The sequence below is a fragment of the Sipha flava genome, unplaced genomic scaffold (assembly GCF_003268045.1).
Source record: "Sipha flava isolate LNK unplaced genomic scaffold, YSA_version1 118_pilon_pilon, whole genome shotgun sequence".
NCBI lineage: Eukaryota > Metazoa > Arthropoda > Insecta > Hemiptera > Aphididae > Sipha > Sipha flava.
In genome coordinates this window covers 792,997-817,509 of record NW_020271743.1, presented here as the reverse complement: position 1 = coordinate 817,509, position 24,513 = coordinate 792,997, and the positions used below count along the sequence as shown (strand labels likewise).

The window sequence follows — 24,513 nt, the reverse complement described above, 5'->3', positions numbered from 1 at the left end:
ATAATAATTAAAGCCTTCAAAGATTTTGATATCTATTTAAAATGAATTAATAGTTTGATAAAATTAATTTTTAAAAAACAGAAAACACCTAATACTTCTTATAATTTTACAAAATTAAACATTTAAAATAAAAAATGTTCCAAATTAATTTATATATAATTGACAATGAAGGCAATCAAATGTATTCATATATTTATGAGTAACAATTTTTTCAATTTTTTTATCGCCAACATCAATGAAATGCATACCAATGTCCAATGGTTATTAATAACAACAGTTATAAACAATTGATAAATGTACCTTACAGTAAAAATAAAAAATAATGTAAAATATTTCATCTATAATTATATTTCGAATTTTTAATCAAATGTTAATACACTTTAATAATATTACAATATGTACATACAAAATAGTAAATTGCACAACATGTAAATTATTAAAGTAAATTATAGTGTTTAAATGCGCTTTGTCGCGTGATCTGAAACAAGCAACAGAAGTATGTCAGAAACAAATTTTCAAAAATCATCAAATATAAACAAATAAAATATTTAACAAAATCTTGTTAACAAATTTCCGAAATAAACATTTGTTATCAATGATACAAGTGTACGTATAAATATATATAAAATATGTATACATGTAAGTTTTTAATTTTTTAATTTTTTTATTTTATTTGGAGAAACCATTAGAAAATTACCTTTCCCAATGTCAGGCTCCACCTCAAGACACCAGACATTTCCCACTGAAATTTATAAAATCAAACATATTTCCACAAGATAATAAAATAAAAATATTTATGACAATAAAATTTCATTTGTTTGGACATTGGTATAATTAAAAACCCTTAGCTTCGTACAAACCTGGTAATTGTTTGAACGACATGCTGTAAACAAGGTAAAAATAAATTAAACAAACATTTCACACATGACAAATTTTAGTTATATTATTTATAAATGTATTTTTTCTAAGATAAATAATTATTTAGGTAAACATATGAAATTTTTATTATATATAAGATATTAAAATTAAGTGGTTTTTGAATTGTTTACCAAGTTTTGTGCAAGAAAAACAAATTGAAAATCTAGCCTAATAAACCAATGGAAGCATAATTAAAAACATGCACATAGAATATATATATAAATATAAATGTATATATATATTGATACATATTAAGTAACTTTCTTGTAATTATTTTTAACGAAAGAAAATATAAATTAACAAAAATCACCTATTTATTTAATATACAGTTCAAGACAAAACTTGGTAAATAATATTTAAATCATAAAACATTTTACTTAACTATATATTATAAAAAAAAGGATCCTAAATGCAAATTTGATAAATTAAATTATAGAAAGAAAAAACTGTTTTATTAATGTTGTGAACCTAATTTAATATTATGCTAATAAATCCAAACTTGAAATTGTCCACAATTTCAAACTTTTACTTGAAATAATTCACAATGTAATAAAATTTTGAATAGTGTATTATATATTTAAATGGAGATGAGAAAATGTAATAAACAAGTTGTATAGAATAGTAATGGATAACATATAACCAAAAATAATAGGATTATATTATAGCCATCATATGAACATAACTCCAAATAAATTATGGCGATTTGACCTATATATATATATATATATATATATATATTTATATATATACATACACATACATTTATACTAATCGCCAACACTATTCAGACAAACAATATCGCTTTTTCAATTTTTGCGCTACAAAATGTCTTTACATTTAAGTATAGTACATAATTAAACATAGTTAAATATACTAATAGAGAAAAAAAAATGTGTAGAGAAGACAAAACTATTTGTTTATTGATTTAATATGAATGGACCTGACCATAGCGAGGATATCCCTGGTATCTGGACGTTCTGCAATAACACAGTTAATAGTATATTTTTGACGTAAGTCCTGAAAAGGCATGATAAGCAAAATATTTATGGATAAAAAAAAAAAAAAAAACTATTTTTCTTTTATACTTAAAACGTAATTGACATCTTAATAATTGTTAAGCACATTGTTTTGTATCCACCATTCCCTTACCTCATTATTGTTGGGGCGGATCTTGTTGTGGCACCTGTTGATATCCTGCATAAGCATTTCCTGCAGCAGGATAAGCTCCGTATCCTGTGGGAGCGGCACCAGGATTTTGTGCTCCATAATAACCACCTGCACCATAAGCCATACCATACTGTGCACCATACATTGATACATCATTTAACGACTGTGGTTGTCCAGATTGTGGGCTAGAAGCATTAGGTTGTTGTTGCTGTTGTTGCTGAGGTGACTGATCTGACCCGCCACTTGGTTGGCCATTAGTTTGACCAATCTTTTAAATTAAAACAGTTTTTGTTACTTAATTATAACTAGATATGTATTAATGGTATTCTAGTTAATTGTTTTCTATCAATAGATGGATTTATTTTAATTTTGTATGTTACCTTAAGAATAATGATCAGAATTCAGAATTCAAATAAATATGTTACTGGAAATTACAACAATTCTCAGGAAATGATGAAAAATCCTAATAGCGGAAAGAAATTATATCATTGCCTAGAAGTTGTTATCATTTCCGTAGTTTATTAGGCAATGTTATAACGCATCGCTCTCCTACACCAAAACATTGGTGATTATGATGTTGCAAGTCATATGAGACCAGCTTTACAATGTAACTATTAGAACGATAACTAATTTGCAACAGCAACATGCTAAAAACAATAGTCAACCATCAACTGTCAATATTGTTCATATTCTAAAACTATCAGATGTGGAAATTACTGATATCGATAATAGGAGAGTTTGTCAATAGTGTAATTAATGAATTACTGTGGGGTGATGTTAAAATAGTGCACGGAAAATCAAAAGTTAGAGGTCTATAGAACGTCTCCCGAACCGGGATGTAGAAGATATATTAATGACATGGACGGCAGAAAATCAACATATTGGCTATCAAGATTAATAATATTTTTATTTAGTTAAACGAAAACAAAATATACTAAATACGCGTCAATCACCTGCTCACAATGAAGAAAACAGTGAGTACACAAGATCGGAAATAAATCCTCGCAAAGCAAATTTATTGGATCAAACTACTGTTCTAACTACCAATATCACTTTGGGAGAAAGCTACTCTTTGCAACACTTGACTGTTTATTATTTAATAGGGTAATTTATTTATTTAAGCTGGATAATTGACAATTGTTTGATAACAATATTTAAATTAGACAGATTAAATTGAATTATATACAAAAAGTCATCTTTGCCTGATATCATTAAGAAATGATAACGTATATATAATTATAATAATAGAATTAGTTTTTAAGGAAGAATTAAGATTTTAATAATAATAATAATAATAATAATAATATGAAAGTAACTCCTAATTTTATAAAAAAAAAAAAAAAAAATGAAAATACATTTAAATTCAATGTTAACATGAATATTTATTTACCCTAGCTTTAACTTGTTGTTCAACCATATCAGCTTCTTTGTTTTTGCCAATTGATCGATAATACTCTATCCACTGTGCACTATAATCAGGAGTTCCAGCACCAGCACTAACTCCAGCACTGCTTCCACTGCCATTAGCAGATAAAGCAGCAACTGGCATTACACCTGCCGTTCCATTTGGAGGAATTGCATGAGGCTGCGGCTGTACATTAGCTGGATTTGGTACTGCACTGGTTCCATTCATCTGATTGAACTATAAAAATTAGAATTCGCCTCATCAAACATATGTTATAGGCATAATGTTAAATCAAACATTTGAAATATTTCACAGATAATGCTTTTTCATTACTTTGCCAGTAACATTTATTTTTAATAACGTTAAACATAATCAAATAGTTAAAATTTAATGTTATTATTACTACAGTACAAAGAAAAATAATTTTTTTCTTCTTTAAATTGAATAAGAATGAATCTATATATTAATTAGAGTATAAATTAATAAACCTAATTAAGGTTTTATACATTCACTAACTTTAGACTATAAATATATAGAAAAATTATTACGAAAATCTAATACATTTACTTAAAATTAAATTATGTAAATTCTACAACAATACAGAGATGTATACAAATGTAAAACAAATAGCTTTTGTAAATTTGAACTAAAATAGGTTAATAAGATATACTTATTATATATATAAGATCACAGTTAATGTGATCAACATGAAGTATTTAAAAAAACCAATATTAAATAATTATTTAAGAATAAAAACCAAATAATTTTTGACCATGATGAAAAATTTAAGAAACATACCTTCATTTGTTTGGATTGTTGTTCAATGAATTCTGCTTCTCTATGCATACCCATAGATCTATAGTATTGTATCCATTGGGCACTGAAATCTGAACTTCCCTGGGCACCATTTGCATTAGACATTGGATTTGCACTATCTAAAGTACAATTATATATTATAATACATTTATTTATATTTATGTTTATTATATAATCACTAAAATAGGGATACAAAAACTTAAATTATGATGTGCCAAAAATTAGACTTAGAATTAATATCTAATCAGGGAATTGAATGCTTGAACAAGTTGAATATTTAATATTCCTAAGCAGCTCAATTAACCAAGATGGCCAATGCATCATGGAAATATGATCCAGAATTGCACAGGCAGTCAGCATTTATGAATAAGAGAAATGTTTATGCTCCAATAGCATTTGTGTTCGGTTAAAGAAATGCATCATTTAAGTATACATATGTAGTATAGCGGTATACAATTGTGAAATCTGGATATTAAATAAGGCAGAGCAATGAATCCTCAAAAGTCATGAAATATGGTGATGGAGAAGGATACTACAAGTGAGTTGGATAGAACACTGTACCAATGAAAATATACTCAGAGTAATAGAGGCATACTCAAAAAACATCAAAGCAAGATGATAGAACACAATTGGTCAAATTTTGAGCACAATAATGAACTAATTTATAAAATAATAGAAGAGAAAATTAAAGGAGAAATCAAGGATGTCCAAGAACTTTATTGGTCAAACAAATAATTTTTAGTGCAAGGCTATCAAGTTATACTGAATTGAAGAACTTAGCTGGAAACAAGGAAGAGTAGAGCACATATCCAACTGTAAAATCAATTATAAGGTTAAACACAAAAAGAAAAAGTATACAACACAATTTAAAAAAAGAAAATTGTTACAACTATAAGCAATAACAATTTTAACCCTTTCAGCGCTACTGTTGCGTATACGCTTTAGCTCTATTATAAAATAAGGTATAATTACTACATTAACAAAATATGCAGTTCTATCTGGAGAAGAAAGTAACAAATTAATTGAAAAAAAAATTGTTTCCGTTCAATTCCAAAGATGTTATGAATGGATTTATATTTTATCATTTCCAATGATTACCAAAAAATAAAAGTGATACTGCATCAGTGGCAATGATAATAATTTTTTTTACATCTAGGTAAATTTTTACTGTTTGTACTATGAAAAAAAAGAATATTATATGTATACGGTAATATTTGAACTGTTTATATGAATATGTGTAAGATTTGAGAACCTCTGGTTTAGGGAAATAAAAAATTGAATAACTCTGTCAAATTTTTTTTCCCAGAATATATGGCAATTAAACTTTTTGTAACGAGAAATTTAAAATTCTCAAAAAATTTAAAATTTATTCAGCACAGCACAGCACACATTAAAGAGAAATTTATTTCAGCAGTGAAAAGGTTAATTAAAAAAAAAAAAAGTAATTGTATTTACTCTGATCAGTTGGCTGTTGTGGTTGCTGTTGTTGCATGTTTGGATTCCAACCTTGACCATATGCATTCATTTGACCATCCTGACCACCCCAACCCATTTGAGAACCATAAGGTGGTTGTGGTTGGTTCATATTACTATAACTCTGAGAACCACCATTAGGATCCTGCTAATGAAATGAAATTATGAAATAAAACAACCATAAAATAAGATAACATAAAAATTAATGACATACATATCCTAGTTTTTCATTAATCATGCGTTTAGCATTTTCAATTTGTTCAGTAGTTCCCCGTATGACAAATGTTTTTTCAGAACCAGTATTGTTGTGCCGCCTATCTATTTCACAATGTGCACCAGTTTGCAAGTTTATTTGCTTAATTGTTTCACCTCCTAAAAATAAAACAATTAAAAAAAATATTATTTTAAAATATAATTTATGTTTATATAAACATAAATACCTTTTCCAATAATAACTCCACATTTAGCAGATGGTACAGTGAATGTTGTTTCATTTAGTGGTTGGGTTTGGCCACTATTTCCCCAACTTTGATTTCTGTTGAAGTTACCTCCACTTGGTCTATTGCCACTTCGATTCTAGAATAAAAAAAGTTATTACAACAGCAATGAATAAATGATTGGGGAATACACTTACCAAAGCACTATCAACTAATGATTCTATTCTTTGCTTAGCTTCAGCTACCTGATCAGGATTACCAGTAATTAAACACCTCCTATCATCAGGGGTATCTTCATTGAGATTTATAAATTGAACTTTGGCACCAGTATCAGCTTGGATTTTTTTAATCATATCACCACCTTTACCTATAACTAATCCTACTACTTGCTTTGGTACACCAACCTATAAACACATAACAATTAATAAAAAGACAAAACATATTAAAAAAGTAATTTTATGACTAAAAGCAACTTTCAAAATACATAGGTGATATAAAATTTTATAACTATAAAACTAATATTATTAATGGACTCTAGAATATTTACTAACATGGAACAAAATAAAATATTTGATAGGATACATAAATAATCATTACCTCAACTTTACCGCCATAACCAGAATGCATACTGTAATCACCACTGTTAGAACCATTCCAATTTGATCCATTTTGATCAAATGTAGACTAGAATTGTAAAAGGGATAATTTCTTTATAAATACACAAGTATCAAAGATGAAAAAATCATTAAACATAAGGTTGTTTACAATCATAAGAATAAACTAAAAAACTAAGTTATTCATTTCAGGTTTGAATATGTGGTTAAAAGAATTTTCTAGCTAATTAAACAACTTTAATGCTTATTTTAAAATTAAAAAACAAAAATCATTTACCAATCCATCTTTTTCACCAACTCCCAACATGTCATACACTAACTTTTTGGCATGCTAAAAATGATTTTAAGAATAATATCAATATAGTTTTATTTTACAATTCATCTTATGAAAAATGTACCTCAACTTTGGCAGTTTCACCAGATATCCTTAACGGTTTTTCATTTTCTTGACTATTGGGTCCATCTTGGATAACTATCATTTTTGCTCCTGAACTTTCTTGTAACATTTTAATAGTTTCACCTCCTTTCCCAATAATAAGTCCTACTTTAGCTCCAGGTATCATAATTTGAGCCTATTAAAAATATAAATGTATAAAAAAACTACGCTTAATTGTTAAAATACGAAATAATTTATACTTGAGTAAAAGCTGGCTGAGAAGGTGGAGAAGATATGTTGAGTCCTTCAATTTTTGCACCACCTGTTCCTTCTACAGATACTTTATTCTGTACTATGTTTTGTATAAGTTCTTTAGCAAGCCTGAATTTGAATTTGAATTAAAAAAAAAAATTATAAATGAATATGTTATTATAATTAAATACTTACGTTATACTTTGAGCATTTCCAGTAAGAGTACAAGATCGCTCTAATAAACCTGGACTGTCTGGTGCCATTTGAATTTTACATCCAGTTTCAGCCTGTAGTCGACTAATTTGCCCTCCACCGCGGCCTATAACTTTGCAAAGGGTTAATGCGCATAGTACATCAAATTTGCTAAATACAATTAAAAAATATGAATATTTTATACTTACTGAGACCAACCATTTTGTCTGGTACTTTTATTTCTTCATTCACAACGTTGCCAAATTGTGATCCAGGCCCACCGATGCCTTGGATACCGGCTGCTGCTGCTGCTGCCACTCTGGCGGCCACGGCTGCTGCTTGAGCGGCGGCTAAAGCCACCGGAGATGTTGCTAACCTTTTTCTTTCTGGCTCTAAATAAATAATTGTATATAATTAAATTACAAATTTTATTGAGTGCATTTAAATAAAATACCTGAAGAGTTAGCGTAATCTTCTGAAGGCCTTTTATGTGTTTCTGGTGATATAGATCCGGTAGTTGAACTGGCTTTGGAGGATGGTTGGATCTTAGCTGCTATCTATATAAATATTAAAATATAATTTTTACTTTTACTTACCATAAAAATATATAGAAAAATTCAGTACAAAAATATAATCAAGTAAACTACTTTTACCTAAGGGATAAATACCCATAGATGAAGTATTAATGAAAATATACTTTTTTATTTATAATTATACTTATATAATTTAAAACTAGTATAGATCATAAAATATAGTTCTAGAAGAATAAATTAAAAGTGTATAAACAAAATATTTTTATAAAATAATACAACTTTTATAGCAACTGCATACTGACAAATATATAAATATATTAAATTAACCTAATTTAATCATAGTAAAATATTAATAAAAGATCATAAGATTATAACTTAATTTATGTGTCAATTTAAAAAGTTAGAATAACTACTTTTGAGTAACTTTCTTTTAAATTTTTGTGACGTATGATTAAATTGATAGTTTATATTGTTTAGGCTCAATTAAAGCTAATAGTCTTTAAAATAAATAACATTTTATTTATCTAAGTTGAACAAAAATTATTTTAACAATTAACTTATCACCTCATTCATATATACAAAAAGATAAAAAAACAAATCTTAGGTTTTTAATTATAATTATATTGTATTTATAAATTGACAATAGTATCAATAATTAAAATTTAATTTGATAATCAAACTAAGAAACCTATGTAGTTTCATTAAAATTGTAGTACAATTAATAAGAACAATATAGGTAATGCAAATCCTTTAACCTATACTGTAAGATTAAACAAAATGTCAAAACAATAACTGCGATCTATAGATTTTTAAATCAGATTCGGTTCTATATCTACCCTTAAATTGATCAAATTATTAACTACATTAATTTTACATTATCAACTGTTCCTTGGTTTAGCGACAACATAATGTTCCACTATGTTGAATGATTTAGAAACAAATTATAAAGTGTAATAACAACTGAAAACCAAATAAAATGGGAATCAATGTTTCAGAGGAAACAACAGATGGGAAAACTGAACTAGGACCACCATCGGCAATGGTGAAACGATATGTACGAATGACCATGTAGTCATTGCTTGATAGCAAGGGTTTACAAAACCATCAACGTGGAGTTTTCTACGGTCTGTTTATTTTACTTGAACCCGCCTAGGAACGGGAGGGCGCGCGACTGAGAATGTATAAAAATACCCTGAGCGTCAAAAGAATCACAAGTCTGAACAATAAACACATGTTGTTGCGACGAGTGTGATTCAACCACGTACACTGTGAGCACAGGTGCGAGCAATTCAAGACACGCGGGTGATTAGCCGTCATCGTAGTCACACATTGCAGTAGAACCGCAACGACCACCAGAAAGACCACCGTTGCGTCGTCGGCGTGGCCACGATGAATGGCTGCAACCGTTTCACGGATGGTACGGTAAGCGAGAACGCGTGTGCAACATATTTCGTAACCGCTCGTTCATCATAGCTGCCGCAGCCGTTAGCGCGCGACCAATTCGCTCGTGCACACGCGCGATCGGCGGTGTGCCGTGTGACGCGCGTAGCAGTGTTACGTACCTCTTTAGCGCGTTGTAACGCCGCCGCGAATGCTTGACTCTGATTCTTTTCCGTTGGCGGATTCACCGCTGAATAATCACTCATTGTGAAACATGAAGAATAATATCGTTGACGAAATGGATGCTTCCCGCTGAAGTACTTGCCGACAATATGCGCGCGCGTTTGGCGATGGTTGTTACGACGTTAACTACGGACGACGTTCAGATCTCATGTACAACGAGCCGCTGTTGCCGCAGCTGATGGTGTCGTGTGGGTACAACTGTACAGTGCGCATACAACAAACAACAGTGCCAGTACGAACGAACAGTAGTTGCGGTTGCAGCTATTGCTAAAAGTAGAGCCGCAGTCAGTGGGCACACACTCGAACATACACACACACAGAAGTAAACGTAAGCGTAGCGTGTATCGAGTTGGTGTGCGTAGATATATGGACGTCTCTGTCGCACTGTCGGCGGCGTACGCTATGCTCTGTCGCGGTCTGATGTTTACGGGCGGCGGCGGCGGTGACGACGGAAGCGCGCAGGGTTTGGGAAAAAAAAACGAAACAAACGAAACGTGATTACCACCTGACAAGGAGGTTCGACAAACGTGTGCGTTTGTTCGTTCGTGGAGGAATAAACGCGGTTGTGTTTCTCGACCACGGGCGTCTCCTAGTAGCCGCCATTCGTCGTTTCATAAGTTTTCGTCATCGGTACTGTTAGACGATCAAGTCCAATCTCTATTTTACGAAAAAGTCTTAGGTTGTCATAACTTCTGACTACTGTTCGTTGACGTAAAACCAATGGTGTCCACTTAGAACGAATATTGTTTTTTTAATCCGTTGTAACTAATTAATTTAATATACCAATAATGAACATGCAAATGAGGTACGCACATTTTTCTTATAAATTTGTTATATTCTAAAGAATGGTCTTGTTTTTTTATACGCTGTAGTAGTCCATAGATTGACCGAGAAATCTTTGTATTAATTTGTGTGTAATCTAAACGTATAGGTTCTTAATTGTAAACAGATACAATTATATACATTTCTAATTCTCTTATCTAGACTTGAAAGAATTCATTAATTATTTTAGTTCGATTTGTGGCTTATACAAATCAATGTTCGGAAAAATATCTTAGGTAAAGAATTCAGGAATATATGATGATTAATAACTATATGTAGTAAATGAAATATTTTATACATTTATAATCTATGGTAATATGTATACCGTGAATAATATGTACCTAAGCAAATTATAGATATTGTTCAATGATTAATGATTAATAAATCACCTCTTGTATAAATATGTACTAGAGATCTGCACGGGCCTTTTTTCGGCCCGATCCGGCTCAAAACTTAAACATACAAAATACTCCCACCTAACTCCGGTCCTTATTTTTTTTGAAGTCCAACCCGACCGGGTTCGTACGTAATATTTATTATCTGTTTTCATCAGTGATCTATTATTATAAATATCGCATACACTAATAATATAAACAAATTTTTATTATGATTTGTCACAAGCCTACTTCATCAGTTTGGAAACGTTTTCTTATCTAACGCCAATAATCGGCATTAGTATTGTACTCTTATGTAATATTTAGGTAGTTTTATTTTTGATCGGCCCATTCCAAAGAAAAAAATACTACGATCCCACCCATATCCAACCCGCAATATTTATATTATGGCACGGCCCGGTCCAAGTCCGGTACGGGTCAGGTTGGGTACGGGCTGAGTCGGGCTAGTCCGGCCCGTGCAAATCTTTAATATATACACATCAGTAATTCCTAATCATACGTATGCACGCGCATACGCACTCACACACATAAATACATATAAAACTACACATTTATCGAGTATCAATAAATAATAATAAAGATGTAGATTGTGACTCATTTGGATGAATCAATTCACTTCAATGACTCAACTTATCAAGTCAAGTCTCAATTCACTAAGTCAACTTTCAATTCTCAATTAATAAGTCAAATCATATTGTAACTAACTCATAATTTGAACCTAAATCTTAATGAATCAATCAAATCTATTAAATTATATAATTATAAAAAATTTTTTCAGCTGATAAATTATCATACATCACAATTAAATTAATTTTCAGTAATGGTACTTGGTTATGTTGTATTAAATAGCCGAGTATTCTTTTCTGTGTTGCTTAAATTGATTAAATAAGATTAAAAAATTCAAAGTTCAATTCCATTTTTATTGCCTTTATTTGACATATAGGCATTTAATAAAAATAACAAATAATTACTGAAATAACATTTTTTTAAGCATAGACAATTTTTTAAATTTACCCTTACTGCCATATTTCTAAGTGCAATATTTTCATAAACATATCACAAAGTTTTTAGTTATTTTAACATAAAAAAAACAATTGAAGAATTTGTTCGTTTAAATTGGTCAATTTATTGGGCTACCTAACTGTGTGGCCAATTATGTAATACAATATCTGGAGCAAAATTAAATGTTTATATAATTTGAAGCCAATAGAGTTCAATATTTTTATTAATTTTCATCGAAATTAAGTTATTTTCCTTTTTTACGTAACATGTATTTTTAATTTCACGTTTAGACATTTTTTTTTAGTAAAAAAGTCTTTATAAATATTAAATATCGCACCCTTATTAGTTATTTATTAGTAAACATTCAAAATTTTAATATATAAATGGTGTAGATAATATGGATAGATAGAATGATACTAGAATGATACTCACCAAAATCATTTTTTTTTTTTTATTGCTTTTATCTTTATGATATTCAAAATCATGTGACTCATCTAAACTTAAAATATTTATAAATATTAATTACGAACTCGATATTCTATTTTTATGCATCGATATTCAAAATAAAAATAAATCAGATTATTTAATTAAAATAAAATTGTTATCATTGAATATTTTAAAGATAACACATTAAAATGTACAATTTGTTTGTAGAATGTTGTTTATATGGTTGTTTGCCTAATATCTAATGACTTTGAATTCTTAAAAAATAATTATATGGAACTTTTTTTTTAAAATTTAATTTCAGCTTTCAATTATAAATTATTAAGCTCGACAGTTACAATGATCAATAACAACAATAACTTTACAAAAAGAGAAAAATAAAAAAAAAAATTATAATATAAAATAAATAAAAGATATTCATAATAATAATAATACAATAATAGTAATGCAATAAGAAAAACAAAGTAATAAGACATAATGTGGTTTGAAATACAAATATTTAAAAGACAAAACCAGCTTCCCGGATAAACGAGACGATAAGAATTATAACCTGTTCAGAATTAGATTTTAGTATGGCAAAGAGATTACAAGGAGTGTTTAAGGAATTTAGAGAAATAATTAAAGAAAGATGTTTTGTGGATAGAGAATGTGATATAAATCGTAAATAATTTCCTCTCTATGAAGCGTACAAATTAAAAATCATTAAGGTTTAATTTGCAAACATGAAAGGAAAAAAATGACCCATGCATAGGTAATTGAATTAAATAATAAAAGATCTGGACAGTGATAATTTGTTGATTCAAATATAGTTTAAGATATTTGGAACAAAAAATTCAAATTTGGTGACAAAGTTAGCAGGTTAATTATTTTAATAAGTAGACCAAAGATTAGAAACATAACGTCAAAGGATCAGAGTGAAGTCAAACCACGGAATAAAAGAAAAGGAAGTGCCAATAAGATTGGAAAAAATCCTCTTCCGGATTTCACTAAGTGTCGGCAATCTCATTATCACGAATCTCTACATGGTTGGGAACTCAAAGAAATGTTATATTGAAATGTAATTGACTAACACTTAGTAAAATAGCATTAATGCAAATAAGTAGAGGCAATATAAAAGAATTAAAAGGATTAGAATTAAGAGATAAGGGATACGATAATGAATCCGAAGCAACTAAAAACTTATTAGCGGTGGAGAGGAAAGAAGAAATAAGAGTAAAAACTTCAATAAAGACGAAGCACTCAGTCCTGAAATAAATAGACGACGGAGACAAATTGCTTGTTAATGTTTCATGTAATTTAGGAATATAAATAGAAAACTCTGCCAAAAGAGGAAAAATGGAATCATCCATATAATTTAGGGCAAAATCTGGAAAATTACTATCAATAAAATCATAGAAAAAGTTGTTAATTATCATGGGAGAGGTAGACTTTAAATTGATAGGACAAATACGAGTACTACGGAAGAGGTTGACAAGCGTGGAACTTATTAGAGCATCATAGGTCTGCTCATAAATAAGTTGTTTAGTATACTTTAAAATATATTGATGAAAACTGCAAATGTAGTTAGCTGTCAAAGAGAGGACGGAACCAGATTTAGAAACATAGCGACAATTTTAATACAGAGAATAGAAAGAATCAAGTCTAATAAAGTCAGCGTGAGATAAGGATTTCAGAAGAAATTTACCAGTGAGCCAACGACATTTAATGTTAAATGGTGAGCTCAAAGATTCAACCTCTATTGCTGGGAGGGAGGATGACCAGACGTAAACTTTAATAATTCTTAGGCAATTACTTTGAATATTGTTGAGTTTTTACCAGTTTGAAAAGGCAGCTGAGCCAAAGAAGAAACATCTATAATCAAGTATAGAACGTATAATGGACTTTTAAATATATATAAAAGGGAGGAGGGAGAGCCCCATCAAGTATGTGTAATAGCTATTAGGAAATTTGTTCAACAGGAGCCAAAGGAGATGAGTTACATAATATGTGCAAGGCCTGGCACTGATTAAAATTAACACAGGGAAGATACTTATCACGGGAAATCGTGTCGGCCATCTTCTCGTCGGTAAATCAGTGTGATCATAACAGGAAAAGAAAAAAAAATACAATAACCTAAAAAAATTAACAAAAAAAAAAGATGTAACCTATTACAGGTGAGAGGTAAGAGGAAATGGAGAGCATATCATGAGTAAATTTATCAGTCATTCTGATAAAATGAGTGATAAAGTATTACTCAGGAAAATGTATTATTAGGCTTGTGAACTAAAGCCGGGTCTTGATCTATGGAGTAATTAAAATAAATTCCTTTGGGAGAAGAGTAAGATACTAGAGAATTAGTAAAGAAATGTATTTTTGGTAAAGGCGAGTAACGCGTTTTGGGCTTAGATTTTTTAGAATTAAAAAAATGAAGAATATCATTTAAATTGGAAAGTCCTCAATGCGAATGGGAACTATAGGTTTATTGGTTTTGGAAACAGGAGGCTATTTGTTAACAATATCAGAGTATTTATATACAGAAGTACAACAATTTTTTTTAACAATTAAGAGTTTATTATTATTAGTTAATTTGAATCATATGATTTAAAAGTTTTAAAATATTTTATGTAAATTAAATGAATTTGATTTTCATACCATAAGATATTTAAAGTATAAAATTCAAAAAAAATAAATAAAAGTGGTTATCCGGCTCTCGGAGGACATATTGTTTAGGTTGAAACTATTAAAAATTCAAGTTCTGTAAAGAAACATAAAAATAAATGAATTAAAATTGAATATTTTAAAACAAAGTTATATTGATTAATATAAATTTAATTATATTTTATAATTATGAAAGCGATTTATTAAGTGATTATTATTATTAGATGATTTGAATCACATGATTTAAAAGTTTTAAAATATTTTATGTAGATTAAATTAATTTAATTCTTAAACCATTAAATATAAGTGTAAAAATCAAAAATACAAATGAAAAGGGGATCCCCGGCTCTCGGAGGAAACTTGATTTGGCTTGAAGTAAAAAAAAAAAATTCAAAATCTGAAAAGAAACATAAAAATAAATGGGTGAATTAAAATTGAATATTTTAAAACAAAATTAGACTGATAAATTTAAATTGAATTATATTTTATAATTATGAACGCTATTCATTTTGATAAGCATCTTGATAAGAAATATTTTCATTAGCCATAATTTTCTTGATTTTGTTCTGATCTATCCATTCTTGACAGCTGCATTCGCTGGCAACATGTAGAAGTTTATGAAAGCGATAAGAGGGGTCAGTGGAGGAAACATTCGGACAATCACCGATGGAGTTTTTAATAACATCACAGTGGTTACATCTGGGATCACTCCGACAGTATTTTTGAGTTTGCCCGAAACGAAGATACTGATCATTGCGTACCGGAGATCTGATACTAGGATTAACTTCCAGTGTGATATTGAAAATCATGATTTAGTTTGGGGATAAAAATATACCTTTACAATGCGAGTGGATACGATAACACCATCGTTGTTTACTGTTATATGTCTGAAGTTATCCATTGGAAAGGGCGAACGCGTCCTTCTTAAAAATCGCATTCCGGAATATCATAGTCGAGTTTGATTACTCCGAAGGAGTAAATCAGATTCGATGGAATATCAGCCGAGAATTCATGTTTGACTAAAATATTAGATCTCAAGTAGATGTTAACATTTTTGATTGAATCGAAGGTAATCTTAAGTTTTTTGAATCGACAGGTTTAATGTTAGTAATACCTATCAACTAAATCGAAAAAAAAATTTGCCGACTTGACCGGATGTCAACTAAGTTTTTCATTGATCAACGAGAATAATAATAGGAACATTATAATTTAAAGAGAAGGTATGTTCATGAGCACTATTAGTTCACTATTACGACTTAATATTTGGTTTAAAACTGCTATTATTCATTGTTACTAAATATTAGTAACTATACGTCTTATATAAACATTTACAATAATTTATTATATAGATATTTTCAGGTAAAAATGAATACCAGAAGAAATTTTGGAAGTGATAAACAATTCGTGTGGACTAGTAGAATAAATAACTTGATTATTATTTACTAATAAGCTCAGGCCCGGATTAAGATCTATAGTGCCCATAGGCTGTAAAAAATTTGGTGCTCCCAATTAAAAAAAAAATATTGTACACATTTCTCTACTCGATACTTGAATAAATAATAAAACTTTATTTTAGGTTTATTAGCCACATCAATATGTACATGTATATAATACCTATGTGAAAACAAGTAAAAACATAAAATTAAAATTAAACAAAATATATTTTAGATATATAAAAATATAAAATAATCATATTACAAAAAGTAACAAATCATTATTTTATACTTTTCTTTTTCTTGCTTTTTGATGGGCAAATGTGTTAATAGTATCATTAAAATCTAATTTTTCAACCAATTCTGCTTCAACGCTAAATATTGCTAATGCATTCAGTCTTTCCTCCTTCATGGTTGACCTCAAGTAGGATTTTACTCTTTTAAGTACAGAAAAAGCTCTTTCGCCTGAGCAGTTTGAAACTGCTGTACTAAGGTACATACGCATAACTATTTCTAAATTTGGAAACATACACTCTAATTCTTTAGTCTTGATGTACTTATACATAGAGAGAACAGATTTTACATTTTTATCCGTGGAAATTAATTTTGAAAAAAGAATACACTCATCTATAAGTAAGCTTGAGTTTTCAACATCATCAATAAAATATTTTGCCAACGTTCCACATGTGTTCCTTATAACAATAGAACTCGGTGTTTTATACAATGTGGGTATACACCCATAAATATCTGATATTTTTTCATAAGCTTGTCTTCTTGAACTAAGTTGACATTTAAGAGTATCAATTATCACATAATATACATTTCTAATAAAATCTATTTTCCCTGTGATTTCTGTGAGAGGTTGAGATCTTGATTCATCAGCCATAGCCTAAAAAAAAAAATAGTTATTAATGTTGTTAATGTTTATGACTTTTTTCAAATTATTTTATGTGTATTTTAAAATTAATAAGTTAAACATACCTTTCTCTTTTTTTTTCTCTTGGAATCATTGGTATACTCCGAACAACCAGTAATTTCTACAGCCTTATTTTCAAAAACATCAAAATCATCTCTGATCTGTACCAAGTAATTTTCAAGGCCATTATATAGTTCTAATACTGTATGAAGATCAATGTCAGTTGATTGTAATTTTTTATTTGTAGCATTAAAACTAAAATCATATTAAACTTTATATTAATTTATTTATCTATTAAGCTGACCCTAATAAAATAAAATAAATGAAAGCATAATTTATTATTTAAAAATAATTAATTTATAGAGTGGAAAATACCTGTTTAATATTGAATTCCATATGCATATCATTAAACCAGTTTCTAAAGTTTTTAATCTTGCAAGCAACCCATTAGCTTCTACTTTATATACAGCTTTTTCTTTCTGATTATCAACTATACTATGCAAAGCTTCAATTATAAATGCATAAGAATTAAATAAAGCATGGCAAGAATCAAAACGAGCACTCCAGCGAGTTACTGATAAATTTTTTACACTAAGATTTTTCTTCAAATATGTTTTTAAAATGTCCCAACGTGCAGTAGAACTAGAAAAAAAATTGTATAGTTCCTGGAGAAGCATAAAAAATGAAGTAGCAGAATTACAACTTTCTGCTGCACACGTTCCGACCAAGTTAAGAGAATGTGCAGAACATGGTACATACTCTGCAAATGAATTAAAACTTTTAATTCTTGACTGCAATCCAGAATACTGACCTGACATATTCCTCGCATTGTCGTAGCTCTGGCCACGACAATTTTCAATTGGTATATTGTGTGAATTAAGAAAATCCATTACAACATTGCTCATTTCTTTAGATTTATGACCACTGTTTGGAATGAATATTAAAAATCTTTCTGCAGGTACACCACTAGGTAAAACATATCTTAATGCAATAACAAGTTGATCGACGTTTGCTATATCAGGTGTAGAATCAACAATTAAAGAATAATACTTGGCTGCTTTTAATTCTTTTAATATAATTTTAATTATATCATTCTTCATCAAAAGTAAAAGTTCTTCATAGATTGTGGATGATAAATAAGACGGAGTTCCTTTCCCTCTATTCCCATATTTTTCTATATGTTGAGCAATAAAAGGGTCAAATTTAGCAAGTAACTCTAACGTTCCCAAAAAGTTCCCATTGTTAATTTTGTTAAATTGTTCATTATCACCTCTGAATGATAAGCCTTTTGCACCGAGAAATTTAATTACTTCAACAACTCGATGAAGAACAGCTTTCCAGTAATTAATTTCATCAGTCACTTGTGTTGCCAATTGAGTGTCAATTCTACCTACATCACTTTGTAATGTAATAAAACTTAATGTATTATTTTTATGTGCCAAAGAATTTTCGTGCCTGGAAATAACTAAATGTCCATTTTTCCAATCATTAAATCCAGCATCTCCCAGTTGAGTACTGCATCCAAATAATTTGCATGGAGCACAAAATAATACAAATTTTGAAATTGAATAAACAAGCCATTTCCGTGAAACATTTTCTCCGTTTTTTCGATTTTTCGTAAAGATTGATTTACTACAATAACGATCATAATCAGAATAAGTTCGTTTTGATGAGGTAAAATCTGCATCAATGTTCTGATCATATCCAAATTTTGCAATATAATTACGACATATATTACTATTTGTCCAATCTGCTGGATCTTTAAAATTATTTGTATTATTCTGCGTAAGAGGATTAGGAATGACATTTAGCTCAGATTTTTCTGATTCCTCATTTATATCAACAACTGATTGATCTGAAGAAGACGCAGTACATTGAATAGAAGTAGAAGTAGTAGAACAATTATTAGTAATAGTTATATCATTTGAAGATTCTAGTTTATTATCTTCAACACAACTAGGGGTAATGTTATTTATTTGTTTGAAAAAATTATTTAACCTAGGTATTTTACTTAATAAAATCACTTCTTTTTCTTTTTTATCAATTGCACGCTTTCTCGCTTGTGCTCCACTAATATGTCGTTTCTGATCCATTTTTACATAAATATCGAACACTAAACTATATATAAAATGCACTACTCGCACTAAAGTAAAACCCTTATAATTTAAATTTACAAGTTACAATAGTGTTAACAAAACATACGTACGAATCGTACGATCAAACGGACGAATTTTCGATGCACGTGACGCGTGTATACGAAATACTAATACTATTTAATATTTTATACTATTTTACCCAATTTATGACCATCGGCGGCGAGCTACGACAAATATAAATAAGTAAACGCACTGGCATTGTCTGCCGTCTGCGGCTCTACACACGTTATCGGTGTGCGACCGGTTCTACGGAAAAATAACAATCTAAAAATAAAACGAGGTTTAGAAGACCGCACGACAAAACGCATTGATTATTACTATTTCAAATTTCCGATATTATTTAAATAAAAATAACATCAGGATAGTATTGTGCTTATTGTCAATAACTATTTTACAGATTGTACAATTTTTCTAGTTTAGAAAAAAAAAATAAGGATAGTATGTAGTGCCCGTGCCCCTAAATCCGTGGTTGTGTAGGCTGAAGCCTACACTGCTTACGCCTTAATCCGAGCCTGAATAAGCTGTTAAGTATGGTACTCCGATGTAACATCGATGATTTTAAAAAATAGATAATCATTTTATAGTTTTCAGGAAAATCGGTTTGGATTTTTTAATGGGTTGAAGATCATTTGCATGTCAATGATTTCTATAATTTTATTCGAAAATTAAGGTGGCCAAGAATGCCTTCATAAATATAAATAGAGGTAAAATTGTTATTAATGTATAATTAATGGTGTTCGGTTGCTCCTGATTTGTAATTTCCGGAGGGTTGTCTATATATTAATATATATCTGTGGTGGGCACAGATTTCTATACTAACTAGATAACATATTTCTGTCACGTGAAGCTTTAAAAACGGTCACATCATATTCTTGGTTGGCACAACAAATTATTTTTTGCCACATTTTGTTTGATATATTTTCAGTTTTATATATTTTGCTATATTATTTATACATTTAATACTAATTTTAATAAATAATTTTGTAATTAAAATATTAAATTATACAACTAATAAACAATGCCAGTGTCGTGTGTGGATTACGGATGATCCAATATTATTTTTTATGGGTGAGATTGACCAATTTAGTAATAGGATTCCTATTTAGGATAATATTCTTTATTATAATATTGGTTTTATTGTAAGAAAATTACGTTCACCACCGAATGTTAAAATGGGCATCATTATAGAAAACTAGAACATTAAAGTCTATAATAAATTATGAATTTAAAAAATGAAATATAACGCAAACTAGTAGAGTTATTCAACAATTAATGAAGCCATATGATAAAGAAAAATGCGTTGAATAAAACCATATAATTAGTATAATCGTTAAAAAACTATGTGGGGACCTATTGGGAAATCCTATTAATAATATTGATAGCAAGTCAACTATTGTTGACATTAGTTATTTATAAGATGCCTCGTGTTGCATAGTGGATATGCGGTTGTGAACGTGTTAAAATTATTGTATAACAAGCGTAGATAATCTTATAAAACAGTAAAGTGAACTTAATTATAGTGTACAAACAATGCTCCTACGGGTTAAGCTATTAGCCTTGACTGGTGATGGCACTTATGTGTTTTTAAGTTAAACCCAGATGTTCAAATTAGTGTTGCACTGTAGGACGGGTGACCATTAACATTATCAAGCAATAATTTGTAATAAATAATACCGACAAGCTTAGGAGTGTACTGATGTGCCAAATAATATAATAACAAACGGATAATTACAATCATAATAATATGAATAATTAAATATAAGAATGATCTCGCGGCAAAGCAATACAATACAAAATAAATTGTGGAATTTATGTTATGTGTCACAGGGTGCAAGCGTTTATACGTCGTACGGCCTGGGGTGCGTTTGGTTTTACCCACGTGACCGTGCTTAAGGCCCGTGCAATAACTACCAGGACCAGCAGATGATTTGTGATAGGTACTACATGTTTTTATTAGAAACTATAAAAAAACATTTATGTCGTGAAAAATATAATATTTATGATGAACATAGTTTTTTTCCTCTTCAATAATATTTAACTTTTATGTTTTTTCATTTATTTAAATTTGACTTATTGAAGAAATAGTAAGGATAGTACCCAGCAAGTATTTAATATTTTTTTGCCAACCGAAAACATGATAGAACACTCCCGCCAGACTTCATCATTTTCAATGATAAAGGCGTAGAGTAGCTTATCTACTTAGTATATTTAGTCTGTGTCCGTGGGTAAAAGAGTATTTTTTTTGTGTGATAAATTAATTCAATTTCTTTATATTTACGTTGTATGATAGTAATTACGGTGGGGAAGATGATGTAGATACGGTTCATTTATTTGGATTATTATCATTTTTGTCATTCTTTTTACTAATAATTTGATTACATACGGGAAATGGACCTGCCTGACATATAATGACGCTATCATTGGAGTATAAAGGTTAGTTTTACATGACTGTTATAATTGGACGAAACTAGTTTAAAATTCCTCATGAATTTATCTCTATTCCAAATTATATGAATGAATAATGTATTTTTTGACTAAAATGGGTTAAGACCGGAATTTAAAATATGAAAATGATAACAAAATAAAACACATGATAGTGTGACAGTTTAAGTCATATGATGAGAGTATACTCTATGTACTGTATACAGGGACAATATTAGGGGGTGTGGGGAGTGCAATATCACCACCTATAAAAGACTTATTTATCTTATTTATATAGTCGGCGATCATCAACAAATTAAGTAATATTAGTATTGTTGAATTTCGTTTTAGAAAGTAGTTGGCAAATTTGTATGTTTATAACCCACTCCTCATTTGTTAATAGGGGTGGACTGGCAGGGTGGGTAAGTGGAAAAACCCACCCAGTTCCTCTAAAATATTTCTGTTTGGGCCTCAAGCTATATTTGCTCATGTAACACGAATTGCTTATTTGCTAGTTTGTAAAACTTATGTCCGTCCTGGCCTTGGGGGCCTCAGTCCGTCCTTGTTTATTAGCTTCAGCCCTGACTATCTTCTATATACTGAGTGGTGAAAATAGGTAGGGCTATGGCCCTATAAGTGGCACTAACACTGGCCTGACCTTAGACATTACAATATAATAATTTTTTATAAGCAGAAATATTTTAAATTAGTCTTATCATAGTTTTATAATAATTTACAATTTTAAAATATAGTATGTTAATTACCTCATATTAATTATAACTATTATTATGGTTTGTTAAAATTTTAATTTTTAGCCCTAATTTATACTTGTTGGCCTCCTATTGACCTTAACTAAAAAAGAACCCTGATGTTGCCACTGTGTAAACATGATTATTATTTTACTATTGCGTTAATATAGTCTATATTAAATATACGTTTATTTTAAACCTTTTTACTAACTATTAAATATTGAACTAATAATCTTGAAAGAATTTAAATATTTAATTTATATTAATACTCAAATCATTATAACACTATTTAAGGTATTTTGCAAAATATTTTTAATAAATTGATATTTTTAACAGTTAATTGTCATTAAAAAAAAAACTTAAAAATATACTAATAAACATTTATTATAAACATTATATACACAATATTAATGCAGTAAACTGATCTTCATTAAAAACCTTTTCCCGAAATACAATAATTTATAGTGCCTTTTAAATTTATAATAATAGGTGTCACAAGAGGTATTGGCTTTCAAGCCCGGATTAAGACCATCAGAGACCCAGGGGTAACTGTTCACGGTTGTGGGCCTCTGTGAACGCAAACAATTTTTTTAAAATTATAAAAATATATAATAAAGCAAACTAAAAATGTTTCGATATAGAGTAAAATTAAGTATAATAAGAACATTAAAAAACTATAATTTTTTATTATAGTACATACATTAAGTAGATATTATGTATAAATAAAATTAAGTATTTTATTGAAAAGTTTAGTTGTGTAGAAAATGCTTAGGGTTATAAATGTTCCCTTCCGACGACTAACGCAATGCATCAGAAGACGAAAGAAAAAAAAATGTTCGAAAAATTATGAATATTAACGTTTTATCGAAATAATTTTTAATTAGCTAAGTAGTTTTACGACAGAAACCAATTATAAAATCATTAATTATTGACCGACACTTCCACCTATAAAACGTTAGTCGAAAAATAATTCTTATGTTCGTCCGGTGGTGGATGTTGGCGGTAGGGTCGCGGGTGTGATCTTCGTTTACAACCAAGGCATGCTATTTCTCCTCGAAGAATTTTGGTATCGCAACGAAAACATATTCACCATGGATAAATGATTATCTTCGAGATTTCGATTTTCCATCTCCTCGTCACTCGCGTCGAAAAATCGTGGTTCTGGATCCGCCGCGCGTCCGATGTGACGTTTAAACGCTTCGTCACACCTATGCAGGTCCCACGAGGCGTAAGTGCAATATTATTACGTAAGCGCCGGGTGCCGCGTGGTCGAACTCGGACCACCGCTAGATGGCGACCAACGTTAGACGCCGACGAATCAGTGCCGCGCGGCGACGGCTACGCGCTACTGTCCATGCCACCGCACCGCCGCCACGGCGATCCTGTTAAAAGTCGCGAAGACCCTTCGCGCGACATTCAGTGTACCGAACCGCTTCGTCTGCGTTGGGCGCACGGCGGCACACGATTCTCGCGATCCTTCCCGTTGGCCCCGCGCGTCAGTTCTCTCCCGTTTTTCCGCGTACCGCCGCCGCGTGTCGTTCCCCTTGCGCAGCAGCACCGCTCGTCGTCAACGTCCCGGTCGCGTAATCTCACCCGGCACGGCACAATCGTAACCCGTCCACCGGCAACGGTTACCGCTGCAACGATGACGGCGGCCGTCGCACCGCCGTTGCCGCCGCCGCGGGACGCCACCGACACTGTCTGACGTCCGTCGCCGCGTCCCCGTCTACCT

General features: G+C 30.2%; 2 protein-coding genes across 5 annotated transcripts; both read right to left on the bottom strand.

Moving 5' to 3' along the window:
- Positions 1–1,813: 1,813 nt before the first annotated feature.
- On the bottom strand, positions 1,814–10,217 carry LOC112693839 (far upstream element-binding protein 3). 4 transcript variants are annotated; one of them, XM_025569086.1, is made up of 16 exons: positions 9,746–10,217; positions 8,105–8,207; positions 7,860–8,042; positions 7,654–7,783; positions 7,467–7,587; positions 7,229–7,402; positions 7,108–7,161; positions 6,814–6,900; positions 6,414–6,620; positions 6,220–6,355; positions 5,994–6,151; positions 5,762–5,927; positions 4,289–4,425; positions 3,476–3,727; positions 2,068–2,353; positions 1,814–1,935 (listed from the first exon to the last, which is right to left on the bottom strand). In XM_025569086.1, exons 1-15 carry the CDS (start codon positions 9,827–9,829, stop codon positions 2,072–2,074), a joined length of 2,274 nt encoding a protein of 757 aa, XP_025424871.1. In that variant the 5' UTR covers positions 9,830–10,217; the 3' UTR covers positions 1,814–1,935; positions 2,068–2,071. The 4 variants fall into 4 exon arrangements, with proteins under 4 accessions (XP_025424871.1, XP_025424870.1, XP_025424872.1 ...); XM_025569085.1 differs by having other exon boundaries at positions 1,814–1,895; XM_025569087.1 differs by having other exon boundaries at positions 1,814–1,895; positions 5,762–5,924.
- A 6,608-nt stretch (positions 10,218–16,825) lies between these two features.
- Positions 16,826–22,801, bottom strand: LOC112693843 (zinc finger MYM-type protein 1-like). Its single transcript, XM_025569091.1, has 4 exons — positions 22,797–22,801; positions 17,831–19,411; positions 17,521–17,710; positions 16,826–17,428 (listed from the first exon to the last, which is right to left on the bottom strand). The coding sequence occupies exons 1-4, from the start codon at positions 22,799–22,801 to the stop codon at positions 16,826–16,828; spliced, it is 2,379 nt and encodes a 792-aa protein (XP_025424876.1).
- Between the last annotated feature and the right edge of the window lie 1,712 nt (positions 22,802–24,513).

Bases quoted from the DNA above. Each gene is read 5' to 3' on its own strand.
- LOC112693839 (XM_025569086.1), bottom strand. From the start codon at position 9,829: ATGAGTGATTATTCAGCGGTGAATCCGCCAACGGAAAAGAATCAGAGT. The intron at 8,043-8,104 runs GTATTTTATTTA...TTATTTATTTAG, and splicing joins AGATTACGCTAACTCTTCAG to AGCCAGAAAGAAAAAGGTTA. The intron at 6,901-7,107 runs GTAAATGATTTT...TTACAATTCTAG, and splicing joins TTGGTGAAAAAGATGGATTG to TCTACATTTGATCAAAATGG.
- LOC112693843 (XM_025569091.1), bottom strand. The intron at 17,711-17,830 runs GTATTTTCCACT...ATATGATTTTAG, and splicing joins TGGAATTCAATATTAAACAG to TTTTAATGCTACAAATAAAA. The intron at 17,429-17,520 runs GTATGTTTAACT...TTTTTTTTTTAG, and splicing joins AGAGAAAAAAAAAGAGAAAG to GCTATGGCTGATGAATCAAG.